Source organism: Hyaena hyaena, unplaced genomic scaffold (assembly GCF_003009895.1).
Source record: "Hyaena hyaena isolate Hyena2069 unplaced genomic scaffold, ASM300989v1 scaffold_676, whole genome shotgun sequence".
Taxonomy (NCBI): Eukaryota; Metazoa; Chordata; class Mammalia; order Carnivora; family Hyaenidae; genus Hyaena; species Hyaena hyaena.
Genome location: NW_024081310.1, coordinates 42,888 through 59,524, shown reverse-complemented (window position 1 = coordinate 59,524; position 16,637 = coordinate 42,888). Strand labels below are relative to the sequence as shown.

Below are 16,637 nucleotides of genomic sequence, written 5' to 3'. Positions count from 1 at the left end.
AGGGCTTCTCACAGGCATGTACTGGCCACCCCTTAGGGACAGAGAAAAAATTTTAAACGTTCAAGGAAAAAGACCCAAGTGAGCCCATAACCAGATACTTTGGTAGGAAACACAAGGCAGGGGTGTGGGAAGGGGGAGATTTCAGAGGAGAAGGAGATAGAAATCTCTGGCTTTGTGTTGAGAGCTCTTAAAAATGATTACTAGGAACCAAAATAGGTTCACTGAAAAAAAAAAAAAAAGGAGTAATTCCAAATGGAGCTTTCTTTTTTGTTGATAAGGCCGACTTGAAAAGAAGCATTGTGGCTTTGTTTCTTGGCCTTTGCTGACCTCGCAGACGGATCTGGTAGACGGGGCGGGCAGGGGGATGAATTAAGCTGGTGTATTCATTCCCTGGGGTGGCCTTGACAAAGTACCACATACTGGGTGGCTTAGAACAAGGGAGTTTTTTTCCCCCTCGCCCAGTTAAGGAGGCCAGAAGTCTGAAGTCAAGGTGCCTGCGGGGCTGGTTCTTCCTGGAGGCGCCCAGAGTCTGTTCCATGCGTGTCTCCCACTTTCTGGCAGCGGCCAGTAGTCCCTGGTCAGCCTTGCCTTTGTGGCTACACGACTTTAGTCACTATCTCTGTTTTCAAATGGCCTTCTCCCTGTGTGTCTCTCTGTCCAAATTTTCCTCGTCTTAAAGACACCAGTCAATGGATCCGAGTCCTTCCTAATCCCGTATGGCCTCGTTTTAGTTTGATTCCATCTATAAAGACACTATTTCCAAATAAGGTCACACTGACAAGCACCAGGGCTTAGTAGGACTGGAACAGATCTGTGGTGGAGTCCACAGTGCACCTCACAGGAACAACAGCTGGTGAGTGGCCTCCCAACACCCAGCCTTGTCTCCGTGCTCCTCTCTCCTTACTCCAGCACCTCATATTTTTATCCTTAGAAACGCAGTGTTTGGGGGCCACAGGGATGGCCTCCTCTACTGTGTCTGTCCGATGAGCTGCTCTGGCCCGCGGATGGCCCGTATAGTCACAGAGGTGACAAGGGGCAGGGCCAGGATCCTTGTTTTCTTTTCCTAGAAACATTTTGCTCCGTTTCGTGTTGAATTCTGTTATTAGAGTTTCGTGTTCCCCATTAGTGTTATTTCTCCAAGGAGACTGTAACTTCCTCAGAGGCCGACTTGGCCATGGTTCTGCTCGCGTGCTCCCAGTACCCCTGGAGCTAGGGGGTACTGAAGAAGCATGCTGAAGGGAGCACTCGAGGCCAGACGGCTGCCTGTGGCGCGTTTGTCAATAAGCCTTCACACAGACCTTCGCCTTCTCCTGAGTCCCGGCCTTGCGCTCTCGCTGGCCGGCCTCAGCAGCCTTCTCAGAGCAGGGTGCCGGGCCACTCTCCTTGAGGGCAGTCCACACACATGGAGCAGATCCAGTTTCAGGTGAGGGTTTATCCAGGGGCCAGACGAGCCGCTGAGAACCTGGGTGCGCTCCTTTTTTCTCAGCTCTGTTTTTCTCACTTTGGGCTTCCTTTCTGAGCTTTGGCTTGGTCAGGCCTGGCCTTTGCATCTCAGGGTGGCTGCGCATCTCTGCGCTTCCTCTTCTCCCCAGTGTGGAAGAGGATGGTCTTCCCAACATTCCTCGTGAGAGCTCCGAGCCTACCTTTGATTGGACCGACTCTGATCACGTGTTCTCTCCTGAACCAGTGGCCAGGGTGAAATACAGCTGATTGGTCGAACCATTGTCATGTGATCCCAGTGTGGCTGAGAGCGTGGGGGGCAGCTTCCCCAGACCGTGCGAACCCCCAGACGGAAGTCAGGGCTGGTGGAGGGAGGGACGGATGCGGGAAGGGCACGTGGGATGGCATCTTGCAGAAGCCTCATGTCAGTGTCAGTCCCCCACCTCCAACTGGAAGTCGTGTGTTTTCCTTTCAGGAATACATCGATGCGCACCCTGAGACCATTGTCCTGGACCCCCTTCCTGCCATCAGGACCTTGCTCGACCGCTCCAAGTCCTATGAACTCATCCGGAAGATCGAGGCATACATGAAAGGTATGGACACGTGTGACTTGGTGCCCGTGGCTGGTGGCAGTCACAGGGTGGCCATGCATGAGGTGGGAGGCGGGGGTTTGATCTTTTTAGGCCTTTTGAGACAGGTAGCAGGTGAATTCCATGGAGGCACACATGCTCGGGAGGGCCCTTTTCTCTCCTGTGCCCAGCAGAGTTAGGAAATAAAAGCCCCAGGGTGCTCGCTGGGAGAGAGAGTGGCTGCAGCCACTTCGAGACGATTTTGTTTTGTTGTCTTAAACCCACAGAGTGGTGATGGAGCGTCCCGATAACTCGGCCGTTAGAGAGCAGGCGCGTGTGTAGAATAGCTGAGCGGCGGTGGGGAAGGGAGTTACGTAACCGGGCAAAGGAGACAAACAGAGAAATTGAAGGGCCTTTAATCAAACACATGGAGCTGTGTAATGTGGCGGCTGCACCTCGTGGGGTACGCTCTGTTCTGGAGGGCGGGCGCCTCCCGCTTAGCTGCGGGAGCTTTTCCTGCCCGCCACATCCTCCTGTCCTTGAGGACTCCTCCTTCCCCCCCTCCGTGGGCTGGGCAGCCCCAGAGAAGCGGGACTGCCTTCCCAAGGTGTTTATGAATGTGAGAAGGGCTTTTTTGGAAAGATTCATGTTAACGGTAACCTAGGTCTCTTTGCCTGGTCCAAGCGTGCCCTGCTGAGGGTTCTTGTTGAAATTCTGAGGAAAAGCGCTTTGCCTCTATCCTGGGGCTGCATGTAGATTCATTGTACACCCCCGCTCCTGCCGTCCAGACCATGAGTATGGCCTGTCTGGGCTTCCTTGAACCCAGAACCCTAGCGACTTGGCCTGGCGTTGCTTTGTGTGATGGTGGGACCCGTGGGAAGAGTTTGGCTTGCCGGACCAGAGGCAGCCTGTCTCCAAGGTTAAGCCTTCTTCCATTCCCTCTTCTGATGCTCATAAAGGTGGCTTTGGTCATCCCCCCCTCCCCCCCCACCCCATTTTGCAGACAGTAGTGGAGACTGAGAGCCAGCATCACGTCAGGTCTGTCTGACTCAGGTTCCTAGCCCCTGGCCCCTAAACTTAACCTACACGTTCATGGCCAGAGGGCCCTGGATCTAGCAAGCACCTTGTATGGAGCAGTCGTGGACCTAGGCCGCGAGAATTGGTGAGTCCGTACTATTCTAAGGAACGTGCCCTGTGGTGCTGGACCTGGCTGTCCTGGAAGGGGTCTCGAGGCCTGTTTCTCTTTGTGCCTGGCATTTAGCAGGTGGCATAGGGCATGGGCTTCCTGGGTGGCCGCCAAGTGCCAGGCTTTTTCAGTGCGCCAGCGTCCATTTTCCCCTAGGCCTGGAATGGCCAGTGATGTTGGTTTGCCTTCCCTTTGCATTCTTCCCCTGGGTCCAACGAGAACCCTCCGATGAGAAGGAAGATCATAGGGACATTCCGGCTAAACTTTGCTTCTGGAAAGGAAATCCTCCTCTCCTCAGGAGTTGTGTGCATTGGATGCCAGCCGTGTGAAGGGACGGGGGATGGGTCCGATCGTGATGAGAAGGTCTGATTAGTGGGAGGAGTCACAGGTCACAGCCACGTCTTGTGTCGAATCCATGAGAAGTGTAATATGTTCTAATGGGGTCAGGGAGGTCACCACCGAGACGGCTTTTTCAGAGCAGAGCACACAGGCTTTGCGGGGAGACACACTGAGGTCGTATCTGAATCTGGGCTCTTGTTGTCGTGTGGCCTTGACCAAGTCCCTTGACCTGGCTCTGCCTGTTTGCTGTAAGATGTTGGTAGTGAGTGTTTATCCTCAGGGTCTGGGGTTGAGCTCATTGGGATGACATCTGATGAGCACGTAGCATGGCTCCTGGCTCATGGTGTCAGCCGGGAATGGCAGCTGCTGGCACAGCTCCTGTTACCATGGAAGGGGCAAGAGCGTCTGGACTGACCTTGGAGTCAGTTTTCATCCCCAGAGAATCCGGGCTGGGGTCAGGAGCGAGCCTGGGTCTGGACTGGGAGTGTGCACAGGAAGCAGGCATGTCCCTGGCGGGTGAGACTGAGGGTGACAGCCTAGGTCTCCCAGGTGGGCCTGTAGTGTGAGCAGAGTGGGCGAGAGCAGCAGCGTGGGCTGTGTGAGCGTGACCTGCACACGGCTGAGTCAGTGTGGGGGCCTTGCAATGCCTGTGTCGTCGGGGACTTGGTTGATGAGCAGCCACCAAAGGGGTGTGAGAATGCATTTGAGATCAGTGCAGGTGTGGTCTGGGGACGGGTTCTAATGGCCATCACCTATATCCTGTTGTAAGGGTGCCCCGCACCGGGTCACAGGTGTGAGGGGCTGGTGACCAACCCCCCCCCCCCCCCAGTGGGGAGAGAATCAGACCCCACGCTGCCGGGTCCAGGAAACGTCAAACTCAGGGGTCATCAGCTGGGGAGCTGCCTGCAGGGGTGGAGGGTGGGGAAGCCCCTTCCATGGCCGGCAAGAACGTGCTGACCAAACCCTCCAGGCAGGCTTGGTCCTCGGCCAGCAGGAATTGTTCTGTGGGTGGGCCATGACCGCTGCGCCCCGCAGTTTCCTTATCGTGCACACCGAGCCCGGCTGGCCTTCTTCCAGGAGGGTGGGCAGAAGCTGGGATTTCCTGGAGCCTTTTCCTGCCCCCACCCCCCCACGGCTGTTCTTGTGGAAGTGCTGCTGGCGCCCACCTCCCCTCCTCCCGGGCAGGGCTGGGGGGCGCAGGGCTCCTCCTCCCTGCAGATGCCGAGAACCTTCTCCGGGAGGCACATCCCTGGCACTCCTCCGCCCCACTCCTGCTATTCCTGGAGGCAGCCTGTTAAGCATACTGTAAATGGCGTAATTACCCTGTAAAGCTCCTCAGGCAATTAGAGCAGTCCCAGTGACACTGTTTTTGCTTGGAAGAAAGGTCTGGGTGGAGACCTCCTTGAGGTGTCCTGTCCTTCAGCTGAGGTGGCTGTCCCTGCCTCAGCGTGGGCGGCTGCAGAGACAGACAGGGGAGGCTGCTGAGGGGAGGTGGCCAGGGCCGCCTGCTCAGTGAGGGAGGGCATGGCGTGGGGAGAATAGCGCTGGGGCCCTCGGTGCGAGGGTCGGTGCCCAGCAGGCCCTCCACCTCCACGCGCAGCGGCAGCTATGCGGACAGGTGAGGCCCGCTGCCGGGAGCGCCCAGCTCCCCGTCGGCCTACCTCGGTGCCGCCTCACTTCCACGCTCCCAGAGCTCCCCGTCCTCTAATTCAGAGCCGGGAGGGGAGGCAGGGTCCTTTCTCTGCCTCAGACCCATCTGTCTAACACTTGTGCATTTGGCTAGTGCTAGAGTTGCTGTAGCAACAGAGACCCGAAGGAACGGTGGCTTAAATGAGATAGGACTCCATTTCTCTTGTCATGGAAAAGCCCAGAGGGAGAACCCAGACTTCTTGTAGCTGGTCATTCTGTGATGCGGGCCTCCTGGTCCACGGTGGTGCTGCTGAAACCCCAGCCGTCACCTCCAAGATCCAGACATGAGGGTGGCGAGGCGCTGAGGAAAAGGAAGCAAGGGGAACGGCCCTCGTTATCTTTAAGGAAGGGCTCTGGAAGCCACAACATGATGCTCTGTCCACGGCCAGGACTGAGTCCTCTACTGAGCTGCAAGGGAGCCTGGAATGTGGTCTCTATTCCGGACAGCCCTGTGCCCAGCTAAACTCTGGGAGCTTTGTCACTGTGGAAGAAGGGGGAGAGTGAGATGTGAGGGACAACTGGTCCGTCTGAGAGTCCGTCCTTCCTTCCGAGAAGTGGGTTGTTACCTGGGAATCCCATGGGTGAATGACTCCTGGAATGACAGTTCCTCCTCCAGGGGCCTCAGCCTGTGACCTTAGCAGCAAGCTCCTTCCACACAGCAGCTCAGTGTCACTAGGCCTGCAGAGTGGCCCACCCCAGAGCGCTTGGGCCACAGGTTTCTCTGATAGATGACTGGTTCTGGGCAGGGCCGTACCCACAGCCCTTAGCCAGAGGCAACACATGGCCCTGAACCTGGATCCAGTTCAGACCAAGTGCAGGAACCTCCCAGAAATGAAACACTGCCTGCTGCAGGCATGGGGGTGGGGCGGGGGGAGGGGTCAGTAGGTCCTGATTCCCCAGCACTCATCTGCAGGCGTTTTCTGTCCCTGCCACCTGCTTTGCCACCCAGGGCCAAGATTTTGAGATGGAAGCCCCGAGGTCAAGGCCTGGCTCTGCCACCCCGGCCGGGCATTCTGGGCAAGACTCTAGCAGGCTCCGGAACTGGTCAAAGCAAGAGAAAGCTGGGCTGTGATTGGATGGGTCTTCTTGACCCTGGGAGTCGGGGATGGGGTGGGGTGGGGGCAGTAGCTGATGGAGGGTATCAGACCACAGGACAGAGGGTTCAAGAGACCCTTCAGAGCTGATGACAGCTGTGGGTGAGGGGTGACGTGCTCTGGAGGTGACAGATGGCCATCGGGACGCCAGCCCTCCCTGGGGAGGGAGGTACACACCACAGAGGGAACATTTCTGCCTGTGGTTTTATGGGAAATTAATCAGGGCTCATCCTGGAGGCCGTTGGGAAGCTGGATTGAAAATGGAGTAATCTAGACAGCAAGTGAAGAGAAAGGAACATTTGTTCAGACCCTGGAGGATAATTCCCCGCGGAGCCTCGCCTGGGCAAGGGCGGCCAGGTGGGAGGGGTGTGGTGGGGCTGGGGGTGGCACAGGCCTGTGGTGAGAAAGGAGAGGCAGGGAAGGGGCTTGGGGTCAAGGCTCGGGCCTCAGATCTGCCTGTGCTCCCTGTTGGCACATGGGTGTTCACTGAGAGGGCACTTCCTGCAGGCCGGGCACTGTTCGAAGCACTGAACACGTATTAGCTCATTTAACCCTCACAGCGACCCTGAGGAAGGTTTGACACTGAAGTGCTTGGGCCTGTCAGTTGGGCCACAGAACTACTCAGGGGGCAGAGCTTGGATTTGAACCGAGCCCCATCCACCTGTGCTCTTAGCTGGTAGTTCCTGAGACCCTGGGACTGTCAGGGGTGCAGGCCTGGATGGACACGGAAGGGGGCTCTGCTGGCACTGGCAGCTGGTGGCACTCTCGGGTGCTCTCTGGTGTCCAGGAGGTGACACGGACCACAGAAGGGCCCTGGGATTCACTCCGCAGAGAATTAGCAGCCCTGCTTGAAACGGACGCCGAGTCCCTGCGCCCGAGAGTTCCTGGGGCGACAGGGGGTCTGTTCCGCGGGAGAGCAGCCACACGTGCTAGTGGAAGAGGCCCGGCTTGGGTCCCGGCAAACCTGGGCTCCGTGCCCTCGCTGGGCCTGCGTGCTCCCTGGTTCCCTGCGAGTCGTCTGCTCATCTGTCCGGGGGGTTACCTTCGCCTCCGTGGGGGTCGGTGTGCAGTGGGGCGGGCCCCCCATGCAGCGATGGGGCCCAGAGTTGGGCGTCCCATGCTGTCAGCCCCCTCTCCTGGGTCCTGTGGGTGCCCAGGTTCTAGGTGGGAGGCACGTGGCCGAAGCCGGTAGTGGGTAGCGGGGCCTGGAGTCGAGGACGAGGAGGACAGGAGGGAACGCGCTCCGAGGACTGTCGCTCCCGAGTCAGCCAGTTTCCAGCCTGATTGGGGGTGGGAGGCTGGAGTTTCAGAACAGCCTGGCAAAAAAATACTTCATACCTATTGAGTGGGCATCATGGGAGGCCTTCCGGTGCCTTCCTGCCCGTGTCTCCCTCGAGTGTCAGCCAGCCTGACCCACGGCGCTGAGGTCAAGGGGACAGGGCGTCAGGCCAGGCCCGGACAAACCCCCGGAGCAGGTGGCTATGCAGGTGGCGCAGCTCTACAAGCCGGGGTGGGGCTGGGGGCTCTGGGTGGGTGCTCGGCTCCTGGTTTCCCTCCTGGACTCGGGGGCCCGTGGGAGAAACGTTGTCCTCATTTTCACGTCGGCTGCTTCCCGTGACCCAGGCAGAGACCCCGTGTTCGGGTGGAGGCGGAGGGCAGAGCAAGACGGTGGGGAGAGCCCCGTCGTGGGCCGGGCCGGGCTAGGCGCCTTCCCAGCATTAGGTGGTGCCCGGGCCTGAACCCGGAGGCGCCTTGGCTGCGCCCTGGTGAGCCTCCCTGTCGTCACCTGCCAGCAGGAGGTAGACGCTGAGGACAGTTTGGACAACCACGCCTGGCCCCGGCCGGCGGCTCCTCCGCTCCTCGAGGCGAATCCTCCCAGCACGGCTGCTCTTTCCCCCCATTTCAAGCGAGAAGGTGGAGGCCGAGCGAGGTGAGGGTCCCCAGCTGCCGGGTGTGCACGGCGAGGCCTGTGCCGACTCCAGACCCCAGCCTCCTTCCTACACCAGGTGCATTTTGCGCCTAATCTCCCAACCCTGCCCGTCTCCGTGCCCTCTGCTCACCCTGCGTGGGGTCCTGGGCTCCAGGGCAGAGGCCGCCCCTGCAGCGTGGGCCTGGGGCCCGGGCTCCCCTCTGCTGCGGTCCAGGCACCCGGCCCTGCAGGGACTCTGCGTCTCTCCCTTCTCCACCCCCCTGCCTGCCCGCTCATCCTCAGCCCTCGGAGGCCCCCTTCTGAGGGGAGGCCCTGTGTCGCCCCCAGGGATCCGGAGAGTGTCAGCCCTGCTGGCTGGGCTCACAGTGGAGCCCGCAGAGCCCAGCACGGAGGGGGGACACTTCCACAGGCTCCCGTGGGCTCCCTGCTTGTCCCTGCCTGCCCCCCACAGGCCGAGGGCTGCTCATGCTCCTCCTGCCCGAGAGCTGTTTCCTTGGGGCCTCCCCACCCGGGCCTCCCTGCAGCGGGGAGAGGACATGACAGGTGCCTTGGGGAAAGCGCAGACCCCAGCCCGCTCTTCAGCAGCCTCCATCTTGACACACTCCTGCGTTCCAGAAGGCTGAGGGCTGTGCCCGGAGGGCAGCCGCCTCTGTTCCCTGGGGACACAGACTCAGCTTCTGCCTCTGAGCTCTCAAGGTCCAGGCCTCCTGGTGCCGGGGCCCAGGGCCTGGCCCTGTTGGGTCAGGGACGTGGAGACGCAGTGACCCCCTCTGGCGGGAGGGTGCAGGTGCCCCCTCGCTCCTTGTTTTCTGCAGTTAGGCCGGAAGCCAGGGTCGCAGAGCTGGTATGTTCTGACCGAATGACACCAGGCCGGCCCCCAGCTCCCCACCTTGCCTTCCCGCTGCCATGGCGGCCCGATAGGGGTGCCACCTCCATGCTGGCGCCGACCCTCTCTCTTTGGCAGGCCTCTGCCAGGTTCCTCACTTCCTCTGCCACGGTCCAGGATGCAGTACTGGAGGCTCCAAGGAGAGGTTCCGGGAGTGCAGCGAGCTCTCGTGGTGGCTGCTTTACGGCCTCCCAAGGAGACTCAGGTCCACCCTTGGGAAGAACTTTCCTATTGGTGCCCTCAGCGCTTCTCACTGGACCTTCCAAGGCTCTGGGGCTGGAGCGGCAAGGCCACCCTTGCCCCCACAGGTGCCCCCCGCCAGCTCCGTCCAGCGCCCTGTGGACGCCCAGCCTCTGGCTGAGGCAACAGGCTCCTTGCCCGTCTGCTGACACACAGACCCCGAGGAAGCCCTGCCTCCTCCTGGCCCGCAGACACACCCCTCCACCCCTCCTGACTGACCCCACTAGGCTCCCATGGCTCCTCCAGGCCGGTCCTGTCTTCCTTGAATACGCAGGGCTGCCCCCAGGGCCAGATGCTGTTTGTCTTGGAAACCGTGGCTCCCTTTTCTGGAGGGTGGTGATGACCAACCCCTGCAGAACTGAGACTCCCAGGAACCTGACCCTACATCCCACATCACACTCAGTCTCCCAGCGCCCATGTAAGAAATCTCAAAGTCTCTTCCCTGGGACATAGTAACACAGACAGATACTCAAAACTTACTTGTTGGTCATGTTGATCAGAAAGTATCAGATATTAGTCATTTACATTTTAGTGTGAATTTAAGGTCCACTTAGTGTCTTTCCAGCTAAAAGAGATCTTGAGCTCTCAGTGCCTTCAAAGCTGCTCTTCTCTATATCTTTAAGAGAAGGAAAGGGGCCCAGAGAAGTTGTAGGACTGATCCAGCGCCACTCGGAGCTCTTGCTATGGGCCTCACACCTCTGTAGCAATCTCCTCAGAAGCACCATGAGTCAGACTGCCTGGGTTCAGATGCTGTCTTTACCCTAGCTGTGTGCTTTAAGGCAAGTTATTTAACTGTCCCGAGCCTCGGTTTTCCTATCTGTAAAATGGGGATAATGATATAGCAGCATGTTCCTCATAGGGTAGTTGTACGAATTAAACACAGTTCTGCATTTAAGGCAAAAAGACTCAACAGACGGTAATCCTTCTAGGTGACACTGCATTGTGGTTTCAGCCCACGTGTTGTGACCCTGCCAATCTTGAGTTCCTTCTCTTCTGTTCAGCACTGGATATGTGCTGGTGAGCTAGACCGTGGGCCTCCTGACCCTGTGATTCCAGGCCCCTCTGGGCCCCTCTGCTTCATCCTCCCCAAATGCCCAGCCCTGTGTTTGTCAATGCATCACCTGGGTTTATTTCCCCCAAACGGGAATTTGCAGGGTGACCCCTCATGTAGCACATGTGGGCTTTTGTCCTGTTTCCATTGGCTTTTTTTTTTTTAATCAGTTATTACAGTTTTATGGTAAAATTCACATTATATGGTTTTCTGGATTATTTTATTTTATTTTTAAAAAATTTTTTATGTCTTTATTTTGAGAGAGAGATAGAGAGACAGAGAGTGAGTGGGGAAGAGTCAGAGAGAGGGAGACACAGAATCCCAAGCAGGCTCCAGGCTTTGAGCTGTTAGCATAGAATCTGACGCGGGCTCGAACCCATAGACTGTGAGATCATGACCTGAGCCGAAGTCGGCCGCTTAACCAACCGAGCCACACAGGTGCCCCTGGGTAATTTTAGATTTACCAAAAAAGTTGCAAAAAATGTACACTAAGTTTCCTTATGCACCTCCCACAGCTGCCTCTTGCATCAGCATTCATGTGACCAAGATACAGGTCTCTAAGCCCGGGAAGCCACAGTTAATTAACCATCTCACCAGATTTCTCACTGCTGCCTTCTTCTGGTGGTTCTTCTCTGGGGTCTCCTCACATCTGGGACAGGCCCTCGGGCTGTTTGTCTCTCACATCGGGGACACTTTGGGAGAGCCCTGCCTGTTACTTTGTTGAGCCAGCCTCACTTTGGGTTTCTCAGATTGGGTTTTCCAGTGTTACGGATTCGGTTGGCATTCTGCATTTTGGGCAGGAATGCCACACCAGCAGTGCTGTGCCCTCCTTTGCACACCCTGTCTATCGGGAGGCCGTGATGTTGCTGTGTGTTCTATCTGGTTAACTGATCGTTTGGTCGGAGTGCTGTGTGTCACGTTTCTCTACTGTTCATTTCTATTTTTCTCTGTAATTGGCAGTTATCTTATAAAGAGATGCTTTGCAGATAGCCCATTTCTCATCATACTTTTGCCTGCTATTTTAGAGCCATTGATGGTTCTTGATGACAAGCGTTCTTATTGTGGTACTTGCCAGATGGTCATTATATCGAGTTGAAAAAAAGAAGCATGCCCCTCTTCAGACCGAGACTTTTGCAGACATCCACAGGAGGGCACTTCATGGGGCCCTAGCATATTCTCATTTGTAAGCGAAGAGAAAGGCAAAGATGAGAATTAAGGAAAAAGAAAGGGGATTGTGTTGCAGAAGTTTCCTTGCTGCAGGACTTCTCAGAGCCTTTAATGTGCCAGTGTGACTCTTAAGTCTTCTGGAGGGTGGTGTGATGAGTTTCACCACTGATGGTGCGATACAGTGGTAGCTTATATCCCACAAATAGGGAGAAAGTGCTAATTAAATTGTGATACAGCATCAACGATGAGGCACATCTCAACCTCAGAGATGGAAATGAAAAAAACACATGTCTCAGCCGCGCCTGGGTGGCTTGGTTGGTTAAGTGTCCAACTCTTGATTTCAGCTCAAGTCATGATCTCACGGTTCGTGGTTCAAGCCCTGCGTTGGGCTCCACACTGACGGTGTGGGGTCTGTCTGTCTCTCTCTCTCCCTCTCTGCCCCTCCCCTGCTTGCTCTCCCTCTCCCTCAAAGTGGGTAAACATTTTTTAAAAATTAGGAAAAAGAAAAAACACATGTCTTCGAATCAATGGAGTACGGCAGCCTTTGGCCTTTTCCACCTCATCGGCCATAGGGCCTCCCCCTCCCCTTCGTGCAGCTTCTGGTGAGAGGCTTGCTGCACCCAGCACTCTTGAACTCCCAGACTGGATCTTCTCTCCTCCAAGTCTGCACAAACCTGACCTTGACTTCCCTCTATATCAACAGGCAGGGCCCTGATTGTCAGTGACTCACTTCCCAGAGGCAGCTGCTTTTTACTGTGGAATCCATTCTTCTAGACCCTTCTCATACACATACAAATATATGTGTGTCCTTTTAAAAAAAAGAATAGAAGCAGGGTCATATTTCATGTGTTCTCATAAAACTTGTTTTCCCCCCACTTAGTGTGTATCTTGGCTTCTTTCCACGGCCCATAGACGAGGGAGATGGGTCTGCTTGCCTCTCTTTTGGTGGCAATGTAATATTTCAGCACATGATTGATAGAATCATAATTTACTCGATTATATGGAGCTCATAAGGACATTCCAGTTTAATATTGTTTTTATTAACTGGGCTGTAGTAAACATAGATCTTTGCATATTTCTCTAAAATTAATTCCTAGAAGTGGAATTTCTCAGGGAGAGATTCTTATAAAGATTCCTCATGTTGGCAGGTACTGCTGGATTGTTCTTCAGAAAGTCTGAGTAAATGTCACTCTCCCGTGCCCATCTGCCAGGGAAATGATGCCTATCTTAATTAGCATTTCTTCTGTCATTGGCAAGATAGAGCATCTCTCTTTTTTTAAATTTTTTAATGTTTGTTTATTTTTGAGAGAGAGAGAGAGAGCATGAGTGAGGGAGGGGCAGAGAGAGAGGGAGACACAGCATCTGAAGCAGGCTCCAGGCTCTGAGCTGTCAGCACAGAGCCCGACACGAGGCTCAAACCCACGAACCGTGAGATTATGACCTGAGCCAAAATTGGATGCTCAACCGACTGAGCCACCCAGGCACCCCAATAGAGCATCTCTTTATGCGCTTATTGGCCCTTTGCATTTCTGCTGTGCGTGAATCTCTTCATGTGCCCACTTCTCTGTCAGGTTGTTGGTCGTCTTCATCTAGATTGGTGAGAGTCCTTTGTGGATTAAGGAAGTTGTCTCATTGCTTAAAATACGGACTGTTTCATCGATAGAAGCTTCATTTTTGTACTGGGGCCAAGTGCACATTTTCTGTTCTGCTTTTAGAATATGTGCTACCAGAGAGAGCACTTTAAACATTATTTTTGAAACATCTTAAAAGGAAAAAAAAAGCCGCTATATTTTGGGAGCCGGAGCTGAGTGGGGGCTGCGAGGGTCTGCCTTGGTCCAGAAAGGGCCACAGATCACTGGAACCTGCTGCCACGGAGCTAATCCACATCGCACCATTTCCATCAGCTGGAGCAGGGGTCCGGATGGCCATGTCCCTGCCCTGGCCCTGGCTGGCTCCTCTGTGCCTGGCTTTATGGAAGGTCCCAGGGCAAACAGCGCTGTGGGCCCTGGATGTGAAACAGGCCATTGGCTAAGTCAGAGGGGAAGCTGCGCATCCCCTGACCAGGGCAGAATCAGACCAGGAAGTGTCCGATCTGTGGCATCTCTGTCCCTCCGTCCCTGCCCATGAGCAACCCCCCTCCCTCAATTGCAGGCTGATTCCGCATCTTCCAGTATCTGACCCCCCCACCCCCGTCCCAACAGCTCACCTGTAGCCAGGGAGCCTGAGGCGCAAGCTGCCGGCAGGGAAGTAGCAGCTGCAATAAGGCCTTTGGGACCCTAAGTGGGGGGGGGTGTGTGCAGCCACTAGTGAAGAGTGCTCTCCACCCCCCGTCTCCAAATGACAGTCAAGTCAGGGTCCCACGTCAGCGGGACCTTTGGAGAGGACTCTGGCAGGGAGTTTTTACTCTGCTGCCTCAGAGGCCTCCGGCCAAGGCTGAGGACACGGTCGGACCTGTGCGCACTTCGTGTCTCTTGCGTCCTCCCTGCCCATGGCTGACGTCAGTGTTTTCCTCATCCTGATGGGGACCAACACCCTCTTCCGAGGGTGAGGGTGCTGCTCACAGCTGTGCACTCTGCCCAGGGGAGCCTGGTGGCCCTTGGGGAGATGGCGTGCCTGTTGGCTGCTGGTGCACTTGGAGAGTGCCCGTTCTGTCTTGCTGGACAGATGGACGAGGAGGCTCCGTCTCCTTTAACGCTCGGTGTCAAGAGCGCTGTCTCTGGGCAGGAAAACGCCACCACGACGCTCTTCTACGTCTACTCTCTTTTTTTCCTTCTCCCCCTGGGCCTTGTCGGGCCGCGCGGAGCAGTGCTGGGCTCACTGAGGTGATCTGGGACTTGTTAAGATGGTGAACCTTCGGATAACCGTACCAGGAATCGGGGTGGAGGGGATGGTGGACTCTGCCGCGTAGTACCTACTGTGTGCCAGTTTTTGTTTGCGGTGTTCCGTATGTGAGTTCATTCGATCCTGGCAGCAGGCCTGCGGACAGGACCGAGGACTATACTCACCCCCACTTTACAGACCAGAAGCGAAGGCATGGAGGGGTGAAGGACCTTTCTCAAGGTGGCACACACCCAGCCAGCCTGGAGTATCTGGTCACACACTGTTGGAGAAGCTTGACGCCCCTTGTGTCCTGGTGACACGGCGTGAGAACCTTCTCTGACTCCCTCCAGGCCCAGAGACCTTTAGTGGGGCTGGGGAGAGGAGGGTAGCAGGGTCGCACTCACAGGCTGCTGTGGCCCTGAGGACAGAATGTACCCTTCCGGGGCCTCGGCGTCCTTCCCTGCACGAGGGAGGTGAGAGTCGTAATCCGCCTGGAGCGTCACCAGCAGGCCCAGGGGTGCTGCACGGGGCCGCGCATGCCCGGCCCAGCTCTCAACAGGAGCCCCGCTGCAGGGCGTCAGGGCGAATCCAGTGCAGGCCCGCAGCATTCTCAGCTCGAGGACAGGCCCCGTGGGTACTCAGGTGGGGACACTGGGTCCCAGGGGTGGGAGGCACATGCTGGGGCTTGAGCCCAGAGCTGGGAGCTTGTGTGAGAGACAGAGCCAAGCCTGTTCTGTCCAGAGCTTGGGGGTGGGGTGGGGTGGGGTGTGGTGGGAGGTATCGGCAGGCCTTCCGCCCAGCCTCCCTCACCCCTGCGTCCCCCTCTGCTCTTCATGAGCAGTAAGGAGACAGCACGAGGCCCCCCTACCCTCAGGAGGTGCCGCTTCTCCCCTCGCTTTCCCCGCCGCCCCCCTCAGGGGCGTCCTGGGGAGGAACGCCGGCCAGGCCTGACCCCGTGCCCCTTGGCCTCCCGGCCCCTGCCTGGTCTGCGTGGCCCGGGACCTGGGCAGAAGGAGCCCTGGCTGGCCTTCCCTCACACCCACTGTCCTCACGGGCTCTTTGAGGGGACAGGCCCTTTGCCTCAGCTGCTCTGGGTAAACTGGACAGATGAGTGGCCCCCGGTGCTGCCGGCCTTTCAGGAACGCGGTTTCCTGTGGGCCCCTTGATGGCCCCGTGGCTCCACGTGAGGTCCTTAGTGCCTGAGCAGCGTGAGCAGGGCCCTGTCTCCTCTCTTACCCACAGGAGGAGCCGGAAGAGGCGCCCCTGTCCTGTGCCCACTAGTCCCTGAGACAGTCCTAGCCGCCGAGGAGCCTTCAGCTCTGTGGTGGGTGCGGCCTGGACCCTGGGGTGTTGGCTGGACCTCAGTGAGTGAGGGGAGCACACCCAGCTATGCCTCGTAAGAGCCATGAGGCCGTGTCTCCTGCTGCGCATCGCACACCTCACGGTGGTCCTCGGTGCGGTAGCCGCTGGTGGTGTCCCCATCTTGCAGATGTGGAAACTGAGGCACAGGGAAGCAGCCCGGGGTGAGCCAGGGGACCTTGGATTGGAACCCAGGCACTTGGCCCACTACTGCATATACCCGTAGCCTACGAGGGGCCGGCTGGCAGGATGGGGAACCGCTTCTCCTGGGACTGACCCAGGCCCCGGCAGTTTTCCAGGTGAGTCAGGCTCCCCAGGCCCCACGTCCCCAGGGCATACCGGCTTCGAGGGCTGCAACGCTCTGAAACCAAACAAAACCTCTTATTTCAGTTCCGTCTCCGCTGAGCCTGTGAAAGGTCTGGGGATCTACACGGTGAGGTCACTGCTATCCCATTGTTTCCACCCTTTTGAAGCTCAGCACAACCCCCCCCCCCCCACAAATCCAAGGGGCCCTCAGCGTGCAGGGAGAAGTGAGTCACCTGCCGTAGACGGAATGCAGAAAGAACTGGGGAAGTGGGTGTTCAGGGACAAAGGAGACGGAGCAAGGGACCATCCGTGGGCATACCTGGCGGGAATCTGCAACAAGGAAGAACAGGTTGAGACTCAGCTGACGGAGGGGCGGTGGGCGGTCGGAGACCAGGGCGGTGAGGATGCCCTAGGAAAGGACGGGCCCAGCACAGTGGGGCGGGGAGGATGGAGCGCTGCCCGGGGCAGGGCACGCCGTTGCTCAGACGATGCTGGAGCCCTCCCCGGCCAGGCCAGGTGGACGGGACGTTATGCTCTGGACAGCGGCAGCAGGGAGTCGCG

At 57.2% G+C, this 16,637-nt stretch overlaps 1 protein-coding gene across 6 annotated transcripts in view; it reads left to right on the top strand.

Moving 5' to 3' along the window:
- The window catches only part of ITPK1 (inositol-tetrakisphosphate 1-kinase), a 175,248-nt gene that overhangs the window by 125,298 nt on the left and 33,313 nt on the right, over positions 1 to 16,637 (top strand). For all 6 annotated transcript variants that reach the window (XM_039217300.1, XM_039217296.1, XM_039217301.1 and 3 more), the window contains one exon: positions 1,916 to 2,033. In XM_039217300.1, coding sequence (XP_039073231.1) covers positions 1,916 to 2,033 — 118 coding nt within the window. The remainder of the gene's footprint in view (positions 1 to 1,915; positions 2,034 to 16,637) is intronic.